This window comes from Lepisosteus platostomus, chromosome 15, assembly GCF_059453375.1.
Source record: "Lepisosteus platostomus isolate fLepPlt1 chromosome 15, fLepPlt1.hap1, whole genome shotgun sequence".
Taxonomy (NCBI): Eukaryota; Metazoa; Chordata; class Actinopteri; order Semionotiformes; family Lepisosteidae; genus Lepisosteus; species Lepisosteus platostomus.
In genome coordinates, this window is record NC_142625.1 from 27,751,290 (window position 1) to 27,774,694 (window position 23,405).

Sequence of the window (23,405 nt, forward strand, 5' to 3'; positions counted from 1 at the left end):
TTGTTGATCTTCCTCTGGCTTTGATAACATAGAGGAGGCTACTGATGCCTTTTAATATTCTCATTTAGGGTTATGTGACCAGTCTTCCATTTAGAATGTATCCAGCTCCTGAAGACTACCTGGTCTGTGATGGAGAGCTGCTGCTGGACTGAGGTCTGGAGATTGTGGTGGCCAATCAAGAATGCAGATGTCATGCTGCCTGAGCAATTAGATTTAGAAGTATAACTTGTATTGTTATTCTGCTGCAAAGTTCATTTGCATCCAGGATTACGTTTCGTGGCAGATAAACCATTTATTTGAATAAAAGATCCTGATTTGCTCTGGAATCCATCAGTCCCGGAATTCTAACAAAGACATCAAGACCAGAAGATGCAGAGCATAGCAGATCCATTTATTTTCCTTACAAAAGAAATTATGGTCATTTTTCAATGTAAGCTTCACGTTTCGGTGCTAGTCATATTCCTGGGACTATTGTCCAGAATCTGACTTTGTGTTTCAGCCAGCATCATCATTCAATTGCATTTTAGTGAGTCAGTTAGTTTCTGTCTGGCATCTTTCTTATTTTATCTTCCTGGTGGAATAGCTATTCTGTCTTATTAGCCTTGAACGTATTGGCAATGCATAGTCAAAACTAGGTTTTCTTATGGATTTTATGGATTATGCTTTTTCTAAAGTCATCACTAGCTTCTTGATGCTCATTCTTGATTTTTAACTCTAGCTTTTCCTAAAATGAAGTAGTATGGTGTTTTCCTTCTGTGTTCAGCCTTCTTTAACAACCTGTGACAGTCAATTATTTTGAATCATCTATAAAAATTCTAATGCTTGTAAACTACCAGCTCACTTAAAAGTATTAGAGGATAATACTGTTTAATGTTTTCAATTTCAGGGAATTAATAAATTTGAAAATGGCATATATAGAAAATTATGTTTTTATTATAATATTTTGTTTCATCCCTTACTGTTAGTCCTGCCATTGCTAATGTTTTCATGTATTTAAGCAACAAATATTGAATGTACACTCACTATTGTTTCTGCTAAAACAAGCTTTGCTGCTGTGCCTTGTAAAAGTGTTCAGCTCTCCCCATAAAAAAACAACATCCAGCCATCCATGTTTATTTACATCTGCACTGTCTGAGGCTGCAATAATGACACATTTCTGATCTATTATTTAATATTCTCTTTTCGTATAAAGTGCCTTGCAAAAGTATTCTTTCCCCTACAGTTTTGGAATTTTGTGGCCGTCTAAGTTTGCATTCATAAAACTTTCAAACGGGACTTTATATATTTACAATCTACAGTCTACTCCACAGTAATAAAGTTAAAAAATGCTGGGAGCTAGATTTTTAAATGAAAATGAGGAGATTCTAAAGTGCGTAAGTATTCAATGCATATGATCTGTTTCTAAATCAGTTAGGGTGCAACACAATAGTTTGAAAGGTCAGACAATTGGTTTGATAGTGTAATATAAATGCCTTTTGATGTCAGAGTAATGCATCTATCTCTGTAAGTTCACTCAGATACATATTGAATTTCAATCGACAGCTCACGTAGTGATACAACAAATCAACAATGATGACCAAGAAGTTTTCTGATCTAGTCAGTGGTAGTGGCAGAGAGGAATATATCAGGAAAAGGTTACTTTTCCCTTTCAGTTTGGTGAACTCCATGTATTAAGAAGCGTAATGATCATAATAACACCCACACACTCAAAGATCAGGTCAGCCTTCCCACCTGGGCAGCTGGGCAAGCAGGAGACTGCTTAGAGATGACGCTGTGAAGCCAGCAGTGAAACGTTCTCTGTGTGAGAAGGGAGTCACTGCTCCTACATCAAGAGTTCAGCTCCTTACACAAAGTTGGTCTTTATTTGTGAGGCTAGAAGCTGCTGTAGTTTGGCTAAACCTGATGTAAATAACTGTGCTTTGTGCAGTTCTCTGATTTGTTTTTTGAGTATAACAAAGGTAACTTCCCAGGATAAAAACAAATTAGGGATCACTGTGCAACATTATATGACATTGTACTAGTAGATAATTTCTCTGGAAGTACAGAAAGTGTAATTTAATTTAGAGAAACAGTATGGTAGGGAAAATTGACATTTTTATTTTGTGATGATTAGTTAAATATTTCCCACACAAAACAGCTAAGGCAATTGTGTGAGGTTTGTATTAGTTCAGAGCTTCAAGCTCACAATCCCCTGGCACGCTAAACATTCTGTCACCTGGCTGTGTGATGTCAAAGTGGAAGTGAAGGGCCTTTTTGTTGAGATATTAAGTAATATGAGCTTATCATTAATTCAGGAATCTGACTGTAACTGAGTGAATATAATACAACAAGATACAAATGTAACAATTTAAAACAGAGACAGAATATTTATCAATTCTAAACTGATACAATTATAAAATGGATAAAGGTAGATAATCTAACAGGGTCAGGTTGAATTGAGTTCCCACATGCAGAATAAAGGACCATGCTAAACAATATGATAAACTCTTATTAGAAGTCCAGCTGAAAATCAGAAACTGAAAGTGGGGTGAAAGGTGAGCAGGATCAAAAGAACAGGGACACCGCTGGCTTGGGGGTCACAGTCACAAGATGAACTGTACTCACGCCAATCAACCTTACAGTTAAAGAACAGAAAGGGGGAGGTTTAGTGGGTGGGTACAGCGTGAGGTTGACGAAGCAAGAGCAAGTGTATTGAATGCATATTTCTCACAGGCTTTCAGTAGGACAGCTGGTCCTAGTCCTGGCCCTGTCAGTATGCTGTCTGCTGCTTTTTGCTCCAGCTGAGTTCTTAATTATAGGTTTCAGAGATTTTTTATTTGGGGCTAATTTGTAATTTTGGTGTAATCTTTTAAAAGGTCAAATGAGAACTGTAATTGGTATCAGTGCTGTACCTGATTCTGAGTTTCATCACTGTACTCATTCATTTGTGCTGCCTGAAACGTAACCTAATTCTGGGAGAGTCTGTCACACACATGGCAAACTAGTTGAATAGAGGCTGCATAAAGTTCTAGGTGCTGGAATTGTTGGAAACAGTATTCTTGAATATTTTTGACATTTTTAAGATAAATATACATTAAAATACAAAAAGGGTGGCACTCAGCTTGAGAAAGCAACTGTGAAAAAAGTTGGGTGTTTCTGTGGACTTCTCAAAGTCTTGTCCCAAGAACAAGACAATGCGGTGAAGCTATAAAAAGACCAATAAAATGCTACATTGAACTGTGAAGTGTAGAATTAAATTTAAGGGAAATTGTTTAAATTAAACTAAGCAAGATCTTGACACATTTCAAAAGGGACTTTGCCTTTATAGTATCCAACAAACGTTAGGTAACAAGGTTGATTAATATCCAGTGGTAACTAAAGGGAATGCTTGTAAGACTGAGAATAGGAGACCTTCTTTAAACAAAGGGCTGTGAGAGTCAGAATGTAGCCACCAAGCCTTATTGTTGAAATCAATACCATGGGTGCCTTCAAGAAGCAGGAGGATGATTTCCTTACATTGAGATCTTCATACTGTGTGCAGTAGATTGTGTAAGAGTATCACTGGGATCGTCCTGTGATTCACTGGTTTAGCTGTTGTTCCTGTGCAGATGTTTTATGAATTACAGTGAGCACCTAACCTTTTCCCCAATTTACATAACAAATAACTTCAATTAACCCTGAGGTGATATTATTGTTTTTGCACTTTCAAATATAAACTGTGTTATACACAGTCATAAACTGCTGAAGTACAGAAAGTATTATCTAAAAATATTTGACAAAGACTTGTTGCTGTACTTGAATTGAGAAAAGGAGATGCATAAACTTCTTTATTTTCTCTCAATTCCATCCATTATTTTGAGAGGCGATGAGAGGAGCATACATTTATTGTGTACTTGTATTTTTAACATATTAAATATTTTTACCAAGTGTTCTAAACACATCTTTTTAATGTTTTCTAGCATAAAACACATATTTAATTATTGCTGTAACTGTTCACCTCAAACTACCTTGTGCAAACAACAGGCAAACAGGCAAAGTGACTCCAAACTTTATATATTTATTTTTGTCCATTTAACACTGGGATATTAATGTTTAGATACAGACTTTCTGAATAAACATTTATGTAAAATAAAGATAGAATAAGTGTTTAATGCATCTGGAGATTTTGGGTATATTAACCTCTATATTTTGTATCACCAGTAAAAAAAAAACTGCATTAAAACAATAAGTTCTGAACCAGAATAAACCCTCAATTATCCTCGACATGCACTATCACCCTTGGACACCACTAACTGTGAGCATCAGCCATAGAGATTGTTTTTTTTTCTTCTCTGCAACAAAAGGCAAACAAAAAACTGAGGAAATTAGGATTGGCTTTAACGGCGCGATAGAGACAGTATGCACTCCGAAAGCGGTTACTCATAAAGCAATGCAATCTCATTCTATAATTAAGTATTTAGCTGTGGAGCTTAATGTTTGCCTGTGGCGGAGCAACTGATGTGGCATCTCGGAGATGCGCGTCCCCAGTCAGGCTGCCAAAGCTTACGCTGCAGAAGAGCTCAGTCAAGAAAGCTTTGCCAGTTCAGTACTGTACTTCAGCAAGGCGTTCGGCTTTAAGAATAGAGTCTGCGCAATGGGGGCCCGAGTTTAGTGCCTGGTCTGCGGTGAAAATAAACCTGAAAAGGGAATAAAGGAGCTTCAGTCCACTAAGGAATAAAGCCGGGATCTAAGACTGGAAACCCAAAAACAGACCGAGGGGGATAACAGGGGTTAGCCATGACGGGAATGGGAGTAAAGCGGAGGAAAGCTGGGCTTCCCGGTTTCTGTTGGAAAACCTGCTATTTTCATATTTTATTCTGGGTAGTCTCAGTCTGTGGAGAAGAGAAGACCTTCATCGTAGAGGTAGGTCAGAAGAACCGAAACGACGAGTGGAATTTCTTTCAAAGCATCGCTTTGCATGTACAAGCATTTTATTCTCTGTTTGAACCAATTCGATACTACCACTGTTGGCTAGAAATCGCACTGAAACGTGTAATTTGTGAAATAGGTTATTTACACGCAGATTTTACAGGCATCGAATACAGATTTAGCTATGAGGATATCAATGTTACAGCAAAGCAGTATTTGAGTGGAATAACAGTCGTCACATTAGTTACCATGGCTATAATTGTTAGAAGACGGAAATATATAACAATAAAAGACTGAGGTACATCATAAAATCTGTATGTGGCTGTATTTCTACAGATACAATTAAAATGTATAGATGTACCTTTATATATTGTAAACCAGCTTATAGAATAATGGGGAACATAGGGTGTTGATTTTACTGCCAATTTTTTGTTTTTATTCAAAGATGCGTTTGTCTTGATGTATTGCTGAAAACGTTTGCCATGTCAATTGATTTGTAGTAATGAACGAAATAAGGGGTCTAAATAAGTTCTTTTCACTTGATACACATTTATTTTCGCGCATTATTCACTGTATTATTTTGATTGCATACATTAATATTCACTTCTAAAATAAATAATATTATTAACATCAAGATTCGGCTCTGACGTTTCACTCTGAAGTCTGTCTTGATGTGGTTGAATAATATACAAAAACTATACTGGCCTGGCCTTTTATTTCCTTAGAAATAGTAAAACGCGTGCTACGATTTGTGTTACTGTTTAGAATTCACCCACCTATACGAAACACGATTCACAATAACCTCCATCATTCGAGATAAATTTAACATCTCTCACCCGCCCTTCTCCCTGTGCTGTTGAATTAATTATATACATTATATTCTGAATCGTTTTTATTTTTGCAATGACAGAACACAAAATAGACAATGCCAGTGAAACACGACGACACCTGCGCTTGCTTTCATGTGTGCAGCGCAAAAATCAGAATTCTTCTGGATTCCAAATATAGCTTCTTTCATAATTTATCAAAACAGCAAAGAGACGCATGAGAGCAGAAGGGGGCACTGGTGACATGTAGCGTTAAAAGCAGAATGTACCGTATATATTGTATTAAATAGGATTACTAATTATGTTCGATTGAACTCTTCATATGTAATGTGTTAAGAGAGTTAGTTGATTAAAATGGCACCGAAAGGACGTTTCAACAAGATAGAAAGAAACAGGAATACACTATTATTCTTGTGGAAATATGCACTTCTTTTATCCTGAAAATTCCTAACAAAAGATAAAACAAACAAATTATGCAGTTATCACATGCATATCTTTATCAAATTTGAAATTGGAGTCCATGTCTGCATTGTTCTTCATGTTAACACAGATGATTAAACGCGGGAACTGTAGGGATTACTTTGAAGTCATTGTAGAAACGATGGCTTGTGGTTGGGGGTGAGAGGTATAAACTGTGGCTTTTCAGTTTCGTATTTACTGTATGTCTGTAATTGGCTGCCACGATTAATAGGGTTTTTTTTGCTGTAGAATAAAAAGTACTCTGAAGTTACAAAAATGCTGACTGATCAATTTCGTGTAAAAAATAGTCCTAATTACGTACAGTAATTACGTCCAGGATTTTCTCCAGTGAGGTAAGAAAGCAGTTTTAGGTTTTAGAATTCTGTGAAATAGTCGGTTCGTTCCACCATAGCATTCCAGCTCGTCTCGGGCAGAAACGAAGCGTGGTAGCCCTGATCATTTTAGGGAAGTCTAAGAAGTACGAAAGTCATTTCAAAGGATGCATGCACTGTATGCACTGTAAAAAATAACAACACTTCCTCTGATAGTGAATGATTGCTTTGCTTTAAAGCTAACCAGTGCAGTAGGCTGAAACAGAAAGATCTAAATATTCTAAATCTTCCATTCCTGATTATTTTAACCTCACCCCTCTACAATGAACCATAAAGAAAGTGGCTTTTTCCTATTTGTCTTTAATCCTGCATCTCTTGGTAGAGGCGAACTGCAAAGCAATGTGTGGTCTCCTAGGGTGTCCATTCTGTTGAAATGTTTAACCTTAGGAAGCCGAGTTTAGCAGGACTGCTGTGTCCCAGACCTCATTGGGAACTGTTTACAAGGGTCACGGTGGTTGGGGAAATACTGTTTTACTGCTGCTAGTTCAATTTGTTGCTGAAGTGGGAAGAGAAGGTTAAAGTGCTCAAGGTGTACTTCATACAGATGTATTTACTCAGTAAGCACTTTTTTAATTTACCAGATTCATGTGTAGAATTTTAATAACTAGGTGTCAGAGTGATATCCCTATTTCTTTAATTGTATTGCTAAAATAATAAATGTATATATTTTTTTCAAACTTTGCTTCACTTGTAAGGCAAATTTGTATATCACTGCAAGAAAACTCTGCACACTCCATTAACTTTAGTAATAATCTTGATAAGTGGATTTCTTCCAGAAACATTTGTAGAACATCATAAATTATAGATGAGACATTTTTTGTTTAGAAAAGGTAATCCACAGTTCTCTTCAACTGGCAAAGCATTCAGATGATTAAAACATGAATTACTGAACTCTGAAGTGGTATTAAAACAGCATGACAAATTAGATTTTAGTCCTTTTTGTCTTTTCCTCGATATTCAAATAATGATTGATTGTATTTTGAATGCCTACAGTCTGTATTTCTGTTCCATTATTTAATTTTGTTTCTTCGTATAGAGTGCCTTGCATTCAGTATTCTCTCCTCTGCATGGCTTCTAAACTTTTTACTGTCAGCTTTGCAAACTTGACACATTCAAACAGGGCTTTATATTTATCAATGAAGACTAGATCAAGCTGATTTTAAAATTAGAAAAACATTTTAACATATATTACATTAAATTGTAAAGGAAAATTGTAAAGGAAGATTCTGAGTTACATAAGTATTCAACACATTTGGTGCGGCAACCCTAAATCAGTTCAGGTGCACAAAAATAGTTTGAAAGGTCACAACATTGGTTTAATGGTGTCTGTCTGTGTGTAACCAAAATGGTATAACTTAACTTCAGAATAAATATGTTTGTCTCTGTAATTTCCCTATGATAGATATTACATTTCAAGCCACAGCCCACACTCATGACAAATTGACAGTGGAGACAAAGACTAAGGAGCTTTTGAAACAAATTAGAGATAAAGTTGTAGAAGGACATATCAGGATCACATTCCTATTAGAGTGCTGTGATGTCTATCATTAAGAAGTGGAATGTGCATCAGAACTCCCAGACACTTCACAGATAAGGCCACCCTTCCAAAATGAGCAACTGGCCAAACAGGAGACCGGTTAGGGATGCCACTGTGAAGCCATCTGTTACTCTGAAAGATTTGCAGAGTTCTGTGTGTGAGTTGGAAGTCATTGAATCTAGAGTGTAATGACTGTTGCAAGCCGCAACACAGCGCATCACCCAGTCACCACCATGCCAACCGTCAGGCAATGGCGATGGCAGCTTCGTGGGATAGGGTGCTTGTCAATAGGGACTGGGAAGCCTGTCAGGGAAAAATGGAACGTGCAAAGTACAGTATAAATACATTTACACAAGAATCAAAAGCTGTGGTGCTTTAAGTACTCAGTGAGTTTAAATGTGACCACAACTGCTTATACTTATTATGAAACCTTGAACCCTTTGCAAATGAAAAGATACTTATCAAGTTTACCAATCTTCTTTCAAAAACAATTAGCAAGAGTACAGAGTGATGAGTGAGCAGCAGTTTTAAATAATTGTTGCAGCTCTCAATACTTACAGTAATGGGGGGATTGCATGTTCAAAAGGTAGGGACATGGCTCCCATAGCCTTAAGCAAGTTTAAGCAATTTATCCAGATTTTTCCAACATATTCAGCTGTATACATGGTCACAAAATGAGTGTATTGAAGATACAATTAACCTCTAAATCTGAAGAAATGCATTGCATATATCATTAGCTTTTTAAGCTGGAACCCTTTTACATTAAGGCAAGTAATAGGATTGTGCTACCTCCTGTATTTGGCTGAGATGAAATTAATACAGTTGTTCCCATTTGTATGTATCCAACAAAGATAATCATTGTAACCTGTCTGTATAAGAACAGTAGTGCCTGATGCTCTCTGGGGAGTGAGAATTTTTTTTTAGCCCTTTTCAGTTGTGAAAGAGTACCTTCCTATGAGGACGGACAGTTCACTTTTAAACAATTGTCTGTATAATCAACATGTAAATCTGTCTAAACAGTATTCACACCCTTCCTATAGTGTCCCATTTTGTTAAATCACAAAATGATTAATATATATTTTTACTATACATACAGCTTAATATTTTACTCAAAACCTGAATGTTCAACATGAAGATTTCTAGGTTTCAGACAAATTACATTAATGTCTGTGAAAACTAAAGAGAAAAAAATAAAATATGTTAATTGAATAAGAATTCAGATACCAGATGCACCTTTGGCAGCAATTAAAGTCTCTGGATAAGTCTCTACAAAGTTTTCACACCAGTTTGATACAGTTTTTACCCATTCTTCTCTGCAGATTATTTGATCAAGCTCTCTGAAGTTGCCAAGGGCTTGCTTAAAAAAAACAGTTTCCACGTCTTTCCGGGGACTCTTAATAGTATTCATGTCAGGACTTTCACTGGGCCACTCCAGGACATTCACTTTCTTTTTCTTTAGCAACTACAGTGTATCTTTTGCCTTGTGCTTTGGATCATTACCATACTGAAAAATGATTTTTCACTGTAGCCCTAAGTCCTTAGCAGACTGATACAGGTTTTCTTCTAATATTCTGCTGCAACAATACTGGACTGTATGGATGGTGCTGACTGGATGATTTGCTGTGTTGGTTTTCCGCCAGATAAAATTTTTGTATTGACATAAAAAAGTTATTTTCACTCTGTATTTGTGCTTCTCCTTAGGAAGATGTTACTTCAAAGAGAATACTGCGTCTCTTAGAGTTAAAATGCTTGTATGAGGTTAAATTTATTCATGTTCAAAACATGGAGTATAAAAGCATCCTATCCCATGCAGACTTCTATCTTGTTCAAGGAGCTCTTGTGTAAGAAACTGTTTTGACTGGTTTATCTCCTTAGGCATATATTGTGAATAAGACAGATAATTCTATTACATTTAGGTTCAATGATAATGGACTGTTTCATTTAGTGAAGTTACTATATTCTTTTTGAAAGTTTGCCTTTACTCTTCCACATAAAGGTTCGTGAGGTTTTGGTGTTGAGTCACTTGACAGCTTTTAATTCATTTGCAGTTTTCTATTTCCAGGGATGATTGATTGGCTGCCTTGCATGAAACCTTTTTATGTTGATAATGAGGCTCCAAAGCAGAATAATTAAAGATTAGCAGTCAGCCATTTTAAGTCAGACTTACAAATGTTTGCTTAGTTCACAGATCACAGGAGCTTGGAGGAGTAATACAATATTTCTGTAGGGCTCAAAGGGTTTGTGGTCTTGTTTTGAGTTGCAAGACTGAGTAGTGGATAGCCCAAGAAAGTATCACAATAACTTATGTCCCAAATCTAAAGTTACAAACAGAAGATATTTTTTTTCATGTTTTGAGTGTTATTCACGTGTATTATTAGTTTGAGAAACTGTATTTTTGCCCAGTATGGTTTGGGTGATGTAGCCTCATACTGTATATCCTATACCCTGGGAAACAGGACATTTGGCTTATGTAGACAAATCAGACACTCAGATAAAGTAGTTTTTTCAGGTAAACTATGTTGTTGTAGGATTTCTGCGACTGCTGAGGAATTAATGTAAAATACAAGCTTTAGCATGGATTCTTAAAAGGCAATTTGGTGACATATTGCATGAATGCATATTTTTCTGAGTGGCAGATAGAATTACGAACTAAAAATGTAGAATAGATCCAATGTGACATGTTTTGCACTGCATTAGCTTAAAAGAAATACTGAGAATAAGATTATAACATAACAGAGATCTAAATGTCAGAATGTGCTAAGATTGGTATGATTCATGATTGGTACACTTTTTTTAAATGATCATACTGATTCCAAGCTGAAAAGTGAATAGTAAAACAAACTAATGTTTCAGCTACAGAATCCTCCTTATCTGTATCAATATTGTTTTTTAAATTAAATGCTTTAAATGGGTAACTAAATTGAGAATACATTTGTATATACAATGAGGACCTGGAGACAACTCATCTATAAAACAAGGTATTTACTGAAGTAACCTGAGTGAATACCTTTGTAAACAGTGTAACAGCTACAAATTCCCACCTGGGATTTGAACACATTACCCTCTAGGGTGGAATCGTGTGATTTAATGTAAAATGTTGATTATTCCATTTCTGGAATTTTCTTTCTCACATATGCAAGTATAACAAAGCATGCATCATATTTTTTTATCAGGAGTGTTTCATTATGTTGTGTTCACGTATTGGCTCAGGTGACCTGATCTAAGGGTCTTCTAACGTTAAAGACATCAGTGATGTCACGATTATAGTCCCCCCTCCTTAAGGGTGCTCCAGCCCTTTCACTTGAGACTTTATTCTGTGCACCTGTTTCCTATTCCCAACCCACCTTAAAAGCCAGGCGCTGACACTCATCCGGGCTCTGCATCTGGTTTCCGTGCCGTGCGAGTCTGGGACCTGGAAGCGCCTGGTCCCGTTAAGGTTTTAATCTCCGTTCCCGTTCCCTGTCCGCCGGTTCCGACCCGGCTTCTGGTTTTAATTCCGTGTTTTGATGGATCTCCTAGTTTTGGACTTACCCTTGTGTTTTGGATACCCTCTAAGCATTATTCTTTTGGATTGTTTGCCTCGGCCACACCTCCCCCGTGCACCAGTGCACCTTGGACACGCCCCCCTGTCTTCAGCCCCGTTTTCCTGCATGACGTTTCCCCAGTGTTTCCCCACTTCTTCGGATTGTGTCATCCGCATAGGGTCCGGAAAGAACTGTTCGTTACAAGTGAGCTGAGGTTAATGGTTCAATGTCATTTCAACTGAACAAAAGACTGTCTGAGGACAAATCAGACCAGACAATTCTTACCACCAAAATGGAGCATCTGTATCGCTGAGAGCTGGTGTGTGGTGAGCGTTCTGGCGCACTATGGCTGCTATCGCATCATCCGGGTGGATGCTGCACATTGGTGGTGGTGGAGGGGATCCCCATTACCTGTAAAGTTCTTTGAGTGGAGTGTCCAGAAAAGCGCTATATAAGTGTAAGCTATTATTATTATTATTATTATTATTATTATTATTATTATTATTATTATATATTTTCACATTCCATCCTTGCCTCTTAGTTCCCTCAGCCCTCTGTGAGTTATGGAAAATCTCAGGTGGATTATTATTCAACTCGGACACGACCCAGTAAAGATCCTGATTCAGTCACCTGGAGGTCCTGATATTTGTATACTTAAAGAAAAATATGTCTTTAAATAAAATATGATTTCAAGATCTTTAACACACAGGATTATTTTTTTATTGATGTAATTTGTAAAAAAGAATCATTATTAAATGAATTAATTTAATACAGTATTACAGTTGTATTGTTTTATAGTGTACAAATGTTCACATTTGTTATCTTATAGGACAGCACAGTTGCTTTGTGGTTACAGCTGTTGGCACATAGCCTGGCTGGACAGCTTTTCCATTCTCCCACAACCCTTTGAGTTAAGAAGTACCTACAGTTATCAGATTTAAATGCACTTCTATGAAGTTACTACTTGTAACCTCTGGTTTGTGTTTCACTATTTATCCTGAGGTCCTGGGAATGTTGAATTATTATATTAGGTCCCATATAAGTCTTCAGCATAATTTGTTGTCTCTCCTGGCATCTAATCTTTTATGAAAGATTATATGACAATTCTGCATTTATTTTTAAGATTTCAGTACTACTTGGATCTGGAAGAGTCAGGTTTAATTTCATGTTTCATCAGAGAAAGCATAAAATCCATTTGTATTTTTAAGGAAATTTAACAAGAAGGATAATGGCAATTGAAGCCTTCACTGGTCTTGTACAACCAGTTTAAATATTAGCTCAAAAGCCTTGGTAGTTTGTTGCCTCAGTCATGCACATTCATTACTGATTCAACTGCATTATTCAGTCTTATCTTCAGAGAAGAGCAGTTTTGGTTTGTTACTGCTGAACTGCATTCCTCCCTTATCCCCAGATGACTCTTAACCTCCCCTTCCCCCTTCCTCTTCTTTCCCTCTCTGTCCTCCTTTTCCTTGAGCATCTTACTGTACTCCTTGTCGTTCATGGGCAAGTCCACTATGTTGAGAAGTGAGTCTTCAGTGTCATTGCCAGCATGTCAGTGCTTATCTCAACCATATCCTGCAATGTTTTACTCCGATTGTGTTTGAATACACTGTGTAATCTTATTTAGTGTGAAATAAAAGATGCTTGACATAATATCATGGAGTAATGGAGATCAATTTGAGTAATTCTGTGTTTTATTCTATTTGGCCCAATCTAGGTCACAATGTATTATGACCAAAAATAACTTTTCTCAGACCCTGTGTAGTGTCAGAATGGTCTTGGTCTATGTAATGTTTTTGTTAATGAATTAGTTTAATTCAGTGTTTAAATTAAACACTGGAATTTGGGTAAAAAGTGTCCATTAATTCCATATTTTTAGTTCAGAGTACTTCTGTTTCAAAACCTTTGTCTGATTTGGAATTAAGTAATTACATTATCAGGAAAGTCTGTATGAGACAGCTGGATATGCTGTCACAACATTACAGCCAAGAGGATAGTCCAAGATTTGCAGGGAATATAATTCCAAACACATGTAAAGTTTTGGCTAGAACAGGTTGAGGAGACAGGTGTCGCCAGAGAGAGGAAGGTGTCCTACACACCGTCCGACTCGGCACTAGAGGGCTGTAGATGGAGCAGTGCAGTCATACTGTACTAACACTGTATTGCATGTTCCTTAATTCCAGAAGAGTTTTTTAACCAGATTACTGAAAGGTTCAACCATGTTATACTGCACGATTGAATAAAAACACAGTAATGCAATACAGACCACCACAGTCTACTTTAAAACCTCTTTTTAGCTTAAGATCTGTTAAGCTTCTAGAGCAGATGTGAATTCATTGGTCGAGCCTTGATACAATTCACAACAGAGTCTAACAGATTTTAAATCGTCAGGCATTTTCTTAACGGCCAAGGCCTCGCGGTGGATGCTGCAGTTCATATCTGGAGCAACCTCTCTAATTAGTGAAACACCACTGTTTTGGGTTGTCATCGCTCTAGCACCATCTGTACAAACTGCGACGCATTGCATCCAGTTGATGCCATTCTCTTCGATAAATTCATTCAGAAGCTGAAATATGTGCTCTCCTGTAGTTCCTGTTGGTAGCGGCTTACAAAACAGAAAGTCCTCATGGAACATGCCCTCAAACTCGTATCAAACGTAAACGTGCAAATTGGCCAAATCAACGACATTTATAGACTCATCTAATTGCAACGAAAAGCAACTGCTCATCTTAACGTGCTCTATCACGTTACTTTTGACATCATCCGCCATATCAATAATTCTGTGAGTGACTGTGTCTTTCGGAGGGAGCAACAGGTCGAGCTGTTCAGCAGCTTTTTCTCCACACATAATACGCGTCAGCTCTTTTGCCAACGGTAAACAAAGTTCTTCACAAGTAGTGTGCGGCTTACCTGCTTTAGCAATCCGCAAGCTTGGATTTTTCCCCTTTTCCATTTCAGGAGTTTCTCAGAAGTTAAAATAAGTTTTTATTTCATGCGCATGGGAGCGAAACGCAGAGACGCTCTGTGTATTTTTCCTCAAATTAACCTAGAACAGTTCTTAAATATATTTCTATCTATCACGCTTTCCTGTGCTCACAAGACTGCCAGCGTTCGTAGTATGCATTTCTATGCTTTCCTGTGCTCACAACATTGGCGGTGTTCCAAAATCACGCACATTCTCCTACCTCCTTATTTGCTGGAGATAACTTTTTTAGATACAGTTGGTCACTTGCGTTCGTAGGCTATGGCATAGAATTATATAGTAGCTGTTGTGTCCACTCAAGTATTAGCGCGCATAGTACATAGGCTGCGTATTACACAAACTAATTTTATTAAAATAGAAAATATGAAAACCCGTCCCAATTTTTCAGTGTACACAACAAAGTTCTGGGGTCATATGGCATGGCGGTGGTACGCGTACCACAGTTTGAGAACCACTGATTCAGGGAATGAAGGGACATTCTAATGGGGCCAAATGCCCAAGCAGAAGAAGCAAAGGATTAGTTAAAATATAACATAATATAACACGTGATCTCTAGAAGCACCAGAGATGTACCTATTGGTGTTGTGCTGGTTAATTATAGTGTTACCGTTTATATGGAAATAAAAAAATATATCAGGTATTAACTGATGCTGTTTAGAAGAAATAGATTTTAATTTCTCTCTCACTGTTATTTTTGCTTATTAGATAAGATCACTTTATTAGCCATATACAATTTCTTGCATTAGAAACTTGTCTTTTCACATACCCCAGCTTGCTCTCCATGAGACATAGACAGGGAGAGATGCTTGGGGTCAGAGCACAGGGTCACCCATTGTATAGTATGCCTGGAGCAGTTAGGGTTAAGGGCCTTGCTCAGGGTCCCAACAGAAGTAGGATTCCTTTGCCAGCTGTGGGATTTGAACTAGCAACCTTCCAGCCACAGGCCCTTAGCCACAGTGCCACTGCTCCAGCCTTTTAAGTAAAGTTATTATTAAGTAAAGAAACAGAAAGGAGCAGTAATATGTGCCCCAGAGTATTTTAACAGGTTGGAGGTCTGGTTCTGGTAATAGTATGGTATATAGTTTTTTTGTGACAGCTGTGATGGGATGCTAGAATACATACTGCTAAGATTGCTAACGAAGGGGGTATTTTCATGAGAATCTTACAGTGCAGTCTAAAGTCAATTCCAGACATGCCTATTCATGTTGCTTTTTTGGTGTTGAATTGTGTATTTCAACAGGGATCTGTATAGCAACCACAGCTCTTAATAATGAGACTTTCCTCAGATACAATAGACTAGGAAAAGCCTACAAGCACATGAGCAGCAGGAACTGAAACCATACACATGGTTAATGGTTACTTAGTTCATCAGAGATACAAGAGGGAATGCCGGTATTGAACTACATCTATTGAGCAAAAATGTCAAACACCCAAGACACAGTCAGGAAAACAGAGAAGAGATAATATTTAGGTTCTGGGATCCCAAGCTGTGATCACAATATGGTAGGAAACTGTACAGGTAGTGTCTAAAACATCCATCCATTTTCTAGACAGTTCTTTTAATTCAGGGTCACAGAGGAGCCGGAGCCTATCCTGGCAAGCAAGAGGCACAATGCAGGATTCCCCTAGGACAGAAGCCCCAGTTCATCACAGGGCACAGACACAAACATCCTTACACCGGGGCCAGTGTCCCCAGAAGCCAGTCAACTTACCAGTGTTGTCTTTGGACTACAAGGGAAACCAGAGCACCCAGAGGAAAAAAAACACAACACATAGGGAGACCATATAAACTCCACACCCAGGTATGGAATTGAACCTATGGCCCAAGAACTGTACAATTGTTCATCCTGTCACCTGAATCTAAGTCTAAGGTTTACAATTTTAGGAAAGTAGACCATGAAGGCACAGCTTAAAGAAGTTGAATGAGATAGAATGAATGGACTAGTATATTGTCAATGAGAAACCACGGTAAATATCGTATGTTGATTTTAACCCAGGTCAGTTCCATTTCCTTATTTAGTCTCATCAGAATACAACATAAAAGAAATGGCAGAGAAGCATGTCGTATGGAATCATAGAGCTTCGTGTTAAAGAGAAAACCGAGTACCTCTTCAGTGCCGATACCATCTGGTTTTCCTAAACCCCAAATATGGCTTTCATTAGTTGGGTTTGTGGTGGTTTTATGAATGCAAATCCACTCTTGTTTGGTGCTTTAATGATGTTCTAGTAATTGTAATATAAAAACATTAGTGAATTATTTAATTTTAATTATTTCCCCTGAGCTGTGAGAGGCAGCTTCAGTTGGCACGACTACATTAGCTTGTTCTACTAATCTTAAGCAACAATTGTTTATTGTCAGGTATTACAATCTGGGTCTTGTACTTATGTTAATGTTGTTCTGCCTATGAGATTATGATATCAAATTCAGCATAGTAGCTGTTTCAAACTCATTTAATGGAGTCTGTCCAGGTGGTCAGTGTGCTGAAGTCACAGGCTCCTGTATGTCAGCCATGCCCTTGTTCACCATGCTGTTGCTTTGTACCTCTGCATTACACTTGAGATGTACAGTATAGTTCTGATCTGGTGTGTTTTGAATGGGCCTGAGGAGAGGTTTGAGTAACAGTTAAAAATATTTATTTTCACTGATAAAACAGGAATTTTAGCTGTATATTTAATGTTTTACAAAAATACCATCAAGCAAAGTGCATCTGTATACAAATGTGTAGAAATTTACCCTTTTCTTAACTCTTTGGTGAATCACCCATAAAATTAAATTAATATAAACGGGTCATTTATCAACTTGTCTCTCATTTAGGAACAAGGTCAAGTGCATTCTGAAAAGTAGAAAGAAGAAACAACGTTTTGGCTGTTGAGCCTTTTTCAGATATCAATGTTGTGTTTGTTCTTTCTACTTTCAGCTTGGAATCAACCTCTACTTGTTCCTTTGCAGTGAGACTTTACTGTTTCATTTATTTCTGGAATTGCACTATAATTACATTCAACCTTTTATAGTATATTATAAAATCTTTAACATTAAAACTGAAGCCTTTTGTTCACTGGAAAATGTAAAAAATACTCTGATGCAGCTCCTCACTCACTTTCATTTATGTTCTCCTGTGAACTGAAGAGGAGTAAAACTGCTGGAAAAGAGCTTTGATGGAGCAAATTACATGAAGACTCCTGCATGGACTGACATGATTTTTCACACTGAAAAAAGACACTGTGGGTTATATGTACAAAACAAACTCTTGATTCAAATGTGTACAGTTTGTACAGATTGTAAAAACCCATCCTCCAAACTTTTTTGATAACATAATGTTGCTCTATCTAAATGAAGAAATTATGGTCATGCTTCCAAGCAGTGGACACCTGTAGTGATTGGAGGGATTATTAACTGCTCATGTTCAAAGAGCATGAAGTAATTTCATGCTAGACAGGTGTACTGGGACAGATAAGACATTACATTTGCAACACAAACTGTGGTTTGGCATCAACCAAGATGCCCTGACCCACATATTCAAAATATATTTAATTGACAGTAAATGGAACAAATTTCATTACAAGGCAAAACGTTTTCAAGTTCATTTCACAATCTTTTTTATGTCCACAATGGGTTTTGAGGCAATATTTTTTTCTGCAATGCACTTTCATTTTAGATTTATGGTAAAATTATTTATGAAATTATTTAAATTATTTAAATTTTGTGATATTTCTTCCTTACTTTCTTTGTCCAAATTTATGTTCAGTGTTGATGTCTATGTGTTATCCCACAGTTCTGTTTATTGAAAGGAGGGTTCTCTAATCGCTCTAATTCAAACCTCACTTTAAACTGAGCCATCTTACATGACTAGAGTATGTTTATACTGTTCTTCGTTGCAGATTACTATTATTTCTGTAATGTTCTGTTTGAAAAGAAAGTAGCAGCAATAGACCTACAAGTAAGTGTAGGCTGCTCTAACTGATCCCTATTGAATAAACCACAGGTTTTAAAAATTCATTTTCTTATTAAAATATTTATAAAGAAAATCGACCCACTGAAGCAGCTCACTTATGGAGGGGTCTTGTGTCTGAGTTTGTGTTGAATATAAAGTTGAATATCTTCTACTTCTTTGTGCGGTAGGGCTATAAATTGTAAGGTGGTGATACCTTGTGTGAAGGAGGTTTTATGATAAGCACAGCCTAAGATAACCAAGCAATCTTGTGAGGAGGTGCCTTTTTACCAAATGCATTAGATGGGCCAGATTGCCTACTCTCATTTTTTATCATTATTATGAGATGGTCTACAGAGTAATTTTTTAAGTTTTTTTCTCCATAACAAAATTTGCTTCCCATTTATTTCACTGTATCTTGTCTAATACAATTCATCTCGGGCATCCAGTGTTTATACCCACAAGAAGAAATGTGGTAATTTAATCTGTTGTAAGATGGCACACTTCATTATAATTATCATCCGCTTCATGCAGACACACCTAGACACAACAGCAGTGATGATTTCTACAATCATCTGTGTTGTTATTGTTGACAATTCCATATAACAGGCTTTTAGTTCAATACATTTATTTTGATCCCATTAATAATTCAATGTGCAATTTTCAGACATTCTAATAGCTACTAGTGTCTGCTGATTGTGATGAACTATTTCAGTTTTGCAAACACAAATTGCAAAGTCAGTACTACATTCACAGGCACAACCACACCACAAATGTCCTAGGACTAATTTATAAATTGATTCATGAACACTGTACTATAAATACTTTATCAAACAATATACCATGAACACTGTATCATACAGACCAGTCAGAATTAAATGAATTGTACTTACATATGTAACAAAGGCTAACATTTTAACATGACTCTTTGAGTCAACAAATACTAATAAATAAAGTGCTGATATGCTCACTGTGATATTTTGAGACACATGAAAACATAGAGTAGATCAATGAGCAGTTAGCAGCAGTTATCAGGTACATGCATGCACTGAAGCAACTGAAAATGTTCACAATTGTATCTAATGTTAAAATCTGAATTTAAAATTTTTAAAAACCACATTTTTAAAAAAATAGCTACATGTCATAATTGGTTTTGAGGCACCAAGGGCTTTCTGCAGTGCTATTTAAACTTTCAAACATGTGGACAAAAAGCTTTTAAGTATTTCCTGCCTGTCAGGGTTTTCATAACTTCTTTTCCTAGATGATGTCAGCATGCTCAGCAAAGTCTTATCTATCTGAAATGTTACAGTATGGTGGGCTGACATTCCAAATAGCATAATAGAGAGACTCAATAGTGTTAAAAAGTAGGAACAAAGTATTTTTCTAAATTTGGTGACTTGTATTCGGAGTCAGAGTGTATTTTCTCTCTCCAGTTCTGGGATATTTAACTGCTAAAATGCTAAAATGAAAAAAAGCTCATGGATTATTTAACATAGCGGAATGTTGTATAAAACAAAAATATTTGGTTGATTTGTTTTTTTAAATGTTTTCCTCATTTTCTTTATATGGTCAATTAGATCATTTAGAGGTCTTGTTTCAGGAATACTGTAAGGTTTGCCTTCATCATAGCTATTTCTTATCATCTGTTTATTAATCCTTCACTTATCTAAAGCAAATGACCAAATTTCAGTTGTAATAATACAGTAGAACGTTTTACTGAATCATTAGCATTCTTGCTTGAGATTACAACAGAAGTATTGAATCTAGAATGTGTTCACACAGTCTTCTGGATGTACGTCCATATTTCTTGTGATAGTGTAACAGTAAATAACCAAAGGGCTGTGATTAAAATTGGTAATACACAACTTTACAAATGAGATACTAGGATTATACTTTTTTTGTATTTTTACTATTTTCTGTAATAATCATGGCTCTCTGTTATGAATATATAAAACCTTGGAAACCAAGGTGTAAGCATGTACTGTATACCAAGGTGGGGTATATCTTTGGAGTGAAAAGACTGATAGCAATTAGACCCTTGATGTGTTTTACAGAACAACCTCTTTTGAAGAATTGCATATATAGTGTATCAGTAAGTCCATTTTACTTTAATCTTTTGGAGTATTGGGAGTATTATGTATCCTTTATTTACAAACAAAGGAAAGCAGAAACACTCCTTTTAAGCTGCACTATTTGAAATGACATGCATGTGCTTAACATGCATGTTTTAAACTCAATAATGTGCTGAAATACAGGATATCACCATGCACATTTTCTTCTGTCCTCTTTGCCTCAGGCTCAGACATGATCACATTATGGTGCATCTCACAAATGAAATGATCTATTTGTCAGCAGTTTTGCTTTTTATGCTTTTTTATGAATTCTTCTCATAAGTGTTCTCTAAAAGTAATGTATTTATTTGACACTTCTGAAATGCCATGTATGAATACCAGCATCTTCACTCTGCTGCTTTGATTTTCAGACATGGCTGAAAAACTATGGTTATCTTCTGCCCCATGACATTCGGACATCAGACCTCAGGTCGGAGAAAGCCATGCAGTCGGCTGTCGCTGCCATGCAGCGGTTTTATGGCATACCTGTGACAGGAGTGCTGGACCAGACCACAATAGAGTGAGTGATGACAAGCTTTTCTAAGCCTTTCACTAGAGGGGACAGGCTTATCAACTGATTTTCAATCATTGCTAAGGAACAAAGTTTTAAATTAGCTTAAATAAGTGAAGACTGTAGCCAAAAGAAAACTATAGCATGCTGTAATAACAAATGCAGTACTGTGAAGAATAACAAAGTTTTAAGTCACATATTTGTACACACGCTCAGGTAAGAAAATGCCTGGCTATTAATGAGTTTTTTTTTTCCATTGTGTATTTTTTCCCACTTTATGCCATGAGGAAATCACACCTCCATCCTGGTATCCTTATTCTGAGTTCTAAAATTAAACCTCATAAGTTCCTTTTTTTCTTCATATTTCATATTTTTCTCTGACAAAATATGATAAACAACTAGGATAATGAATGGTGTTGAACATCTGAGTATTTTTTAATTCTCAGCAGTTCCCCTGTTCAGGGGACTTCAGATCCCTAGAAGAGCATCTTCAGTCCTGTCTCAGCTCAGACCTCTGTTGTTGTGTGCAGGTGGATGAGGAAGCCTCGTTGTGGGGTCCCTGATCACCCACGGATCAGCCGCAGGAGGCGAAATAAACGCTACGCGCTGACAGGCCAGAAGTGGAGGCAGAAACACATCACCTATAGGTAGGACAGCTCCTTCTTTCTGAAAGAACCATAAAGCCTTAGGTATAAAAATATCAAAATCTTAATGGACATAAAGTTGATTCCTTCATGTTTTCGTAATTTGTCCATGCATCTGATTGGTGTAGAACTTATCAAAGCTGAAGTTAGTTTTAGGAACTTTCATGCTGTACCCACTTCAGAATGTAAGAAGATGAGGAATTTAAACAGCCCTGTGAACTCCTTCTGTAAATTACTTGCTTTCCTAGAACACATTTTTCCCCTTTTTGCCTTCCTTTAGCACAATTGTGGTATTTTCAATGGTCTCAATTATTAATGCTTTGCATCACTCTTTTTATCATGGGATGCCATTGCAAGCTGATCCTAGGGTCAGTGGCCCAGAGCTAGAATTCCCGCAATAGAGCTCTTAGCTCCATCACATTACAGCTGGTATTGATTCTCCAGAGCTCTCCATCTACTTTCTGTTTGGCTCATTTCCAGGATTTTGTTTTGATGTTTTTTCACATACAAGTGTGTGAATTTTTACACAGTATAGATTTTTTTTCTGCCTTAGTTTGATCATTCAGCTATCACAGTTTCAGTAGTGCGCAGACACATATTGTACAGTTTTGACAATGAGGAGAAAACAAAAATTGTTTTCCTAAGATAAAATCACTTAGAATTGCACTATATTTAGAACAGTCTTAAAGAATGAGCATTGCCTTCTCTTTAAGTGCTGTCAAAATGCATAATTGTCAGAACTACAAAGAAGCCAAGCCAGAATGTTTTAGGTGTCCTTACAGCAGTGCTTGTTTCTGGGGAGAAATACATTTGTAAAATTTGCAGTTTTCAGAGCCCTTTTAATTTTGTGGATTCCTTTAAACAGTTTGCTGTTTATAATTACGGTGTGAGGGATTGCTGTTTAGTGTTTTCAACATAGTGTATACTTCCTTACATACAATAAGTAAAAATGAAAAAAAAACATGGAAATTAATAAAAATGTCAGATGGGTGCCTATTCTAATGAAGCTATATTATCTGGAGGAGTGAGTTTATCATTCCATAGACAATAGTTTTTGCTGTACATTTAATATGCTTGTCGTCTTCTGACAGGGTAGTGATATTGACAACACCTGTGACCAGTTGTTTTGTATCTTTTTTTCAGCATACACAACTTTACACCAAAAGTGGGGGAAAAAGACACGCAAAAGGCTATCCGACAGGCCTTTGACGTGTGGGAGACAGTGACGCCACTGACATTTGAGGAAATCCCTTACTCTGAGATCAAGAATGAGAGGAAAGAAGCTGACATCATGATTTTCTTTGCCTCTGGTTTCCATGGAGATAGCTCCCCATTTGATGGTGAGGGGGGTTTCCTGGCTCATGCGTATTTCCCTGGCCCTGGCATTGGGGGGGACACCCACTTCGACTCTGACGAACCCTGGACTCTGGGCAATGCCAATCATGATGGTAAGAAAGGTGATGAATTAAGATATGGTCACATCTTGCAGTTTAGCAGACAATTTAGCCACAACCTCTGTATCACAGTTGACCTATTAGTGTTGTTCACTAATAAAACTGCAGGTTGTAAAAAATAAGTAAATTAAATTTGGACAGTCTAAA

At 36.9% G+C, this 23,405-nt stretch overlaps 1 protein-coding gene across 2 annotated transcripts in view; it reads left to right on the top strand.

The window, feature by feature from the left end:
* The first annotated feature begins 4,349 nt into the window (after nucleotides 1–4,349).
* mmp24 (matrix metallopeptidase 24) overlaps nucleotides 4,350–23,405 on the top strand; it is a 33,311-nt gene continuing 14,255 nt past the window's right edge. The window contains exons 1-4 of one of the 2 annotated variants that reach the window (XM_088608023.1): nucleotides 4,350–4,881; nucleotides 21,021–21,169; nucleotides 21,691–21,807; nucleotides 22,948–23,252. In XM_088608023.1, the coding sequence (XP_088464149.1) occupies nucleotides 4,756–4,881; nucleotides 21,021–21,169; nucleotides 21,691–21,807; nucleotides 22,948–23,252 (697 nt within the window). In that variant the 5' untranslated portion in view covers nucleotides 4,350–4,755. Of the gene's footprint in view, nucleotides 4,882–11,544; nucleotides 12,084–21,020; nucleotides 21,170–21,690; nucleotides 21,808–22,947; nucleotides 23,253–23,405 lie in introns of those variants that run through there. The other variant, XM_088608024.1, reaches the window with a different exon arrangement.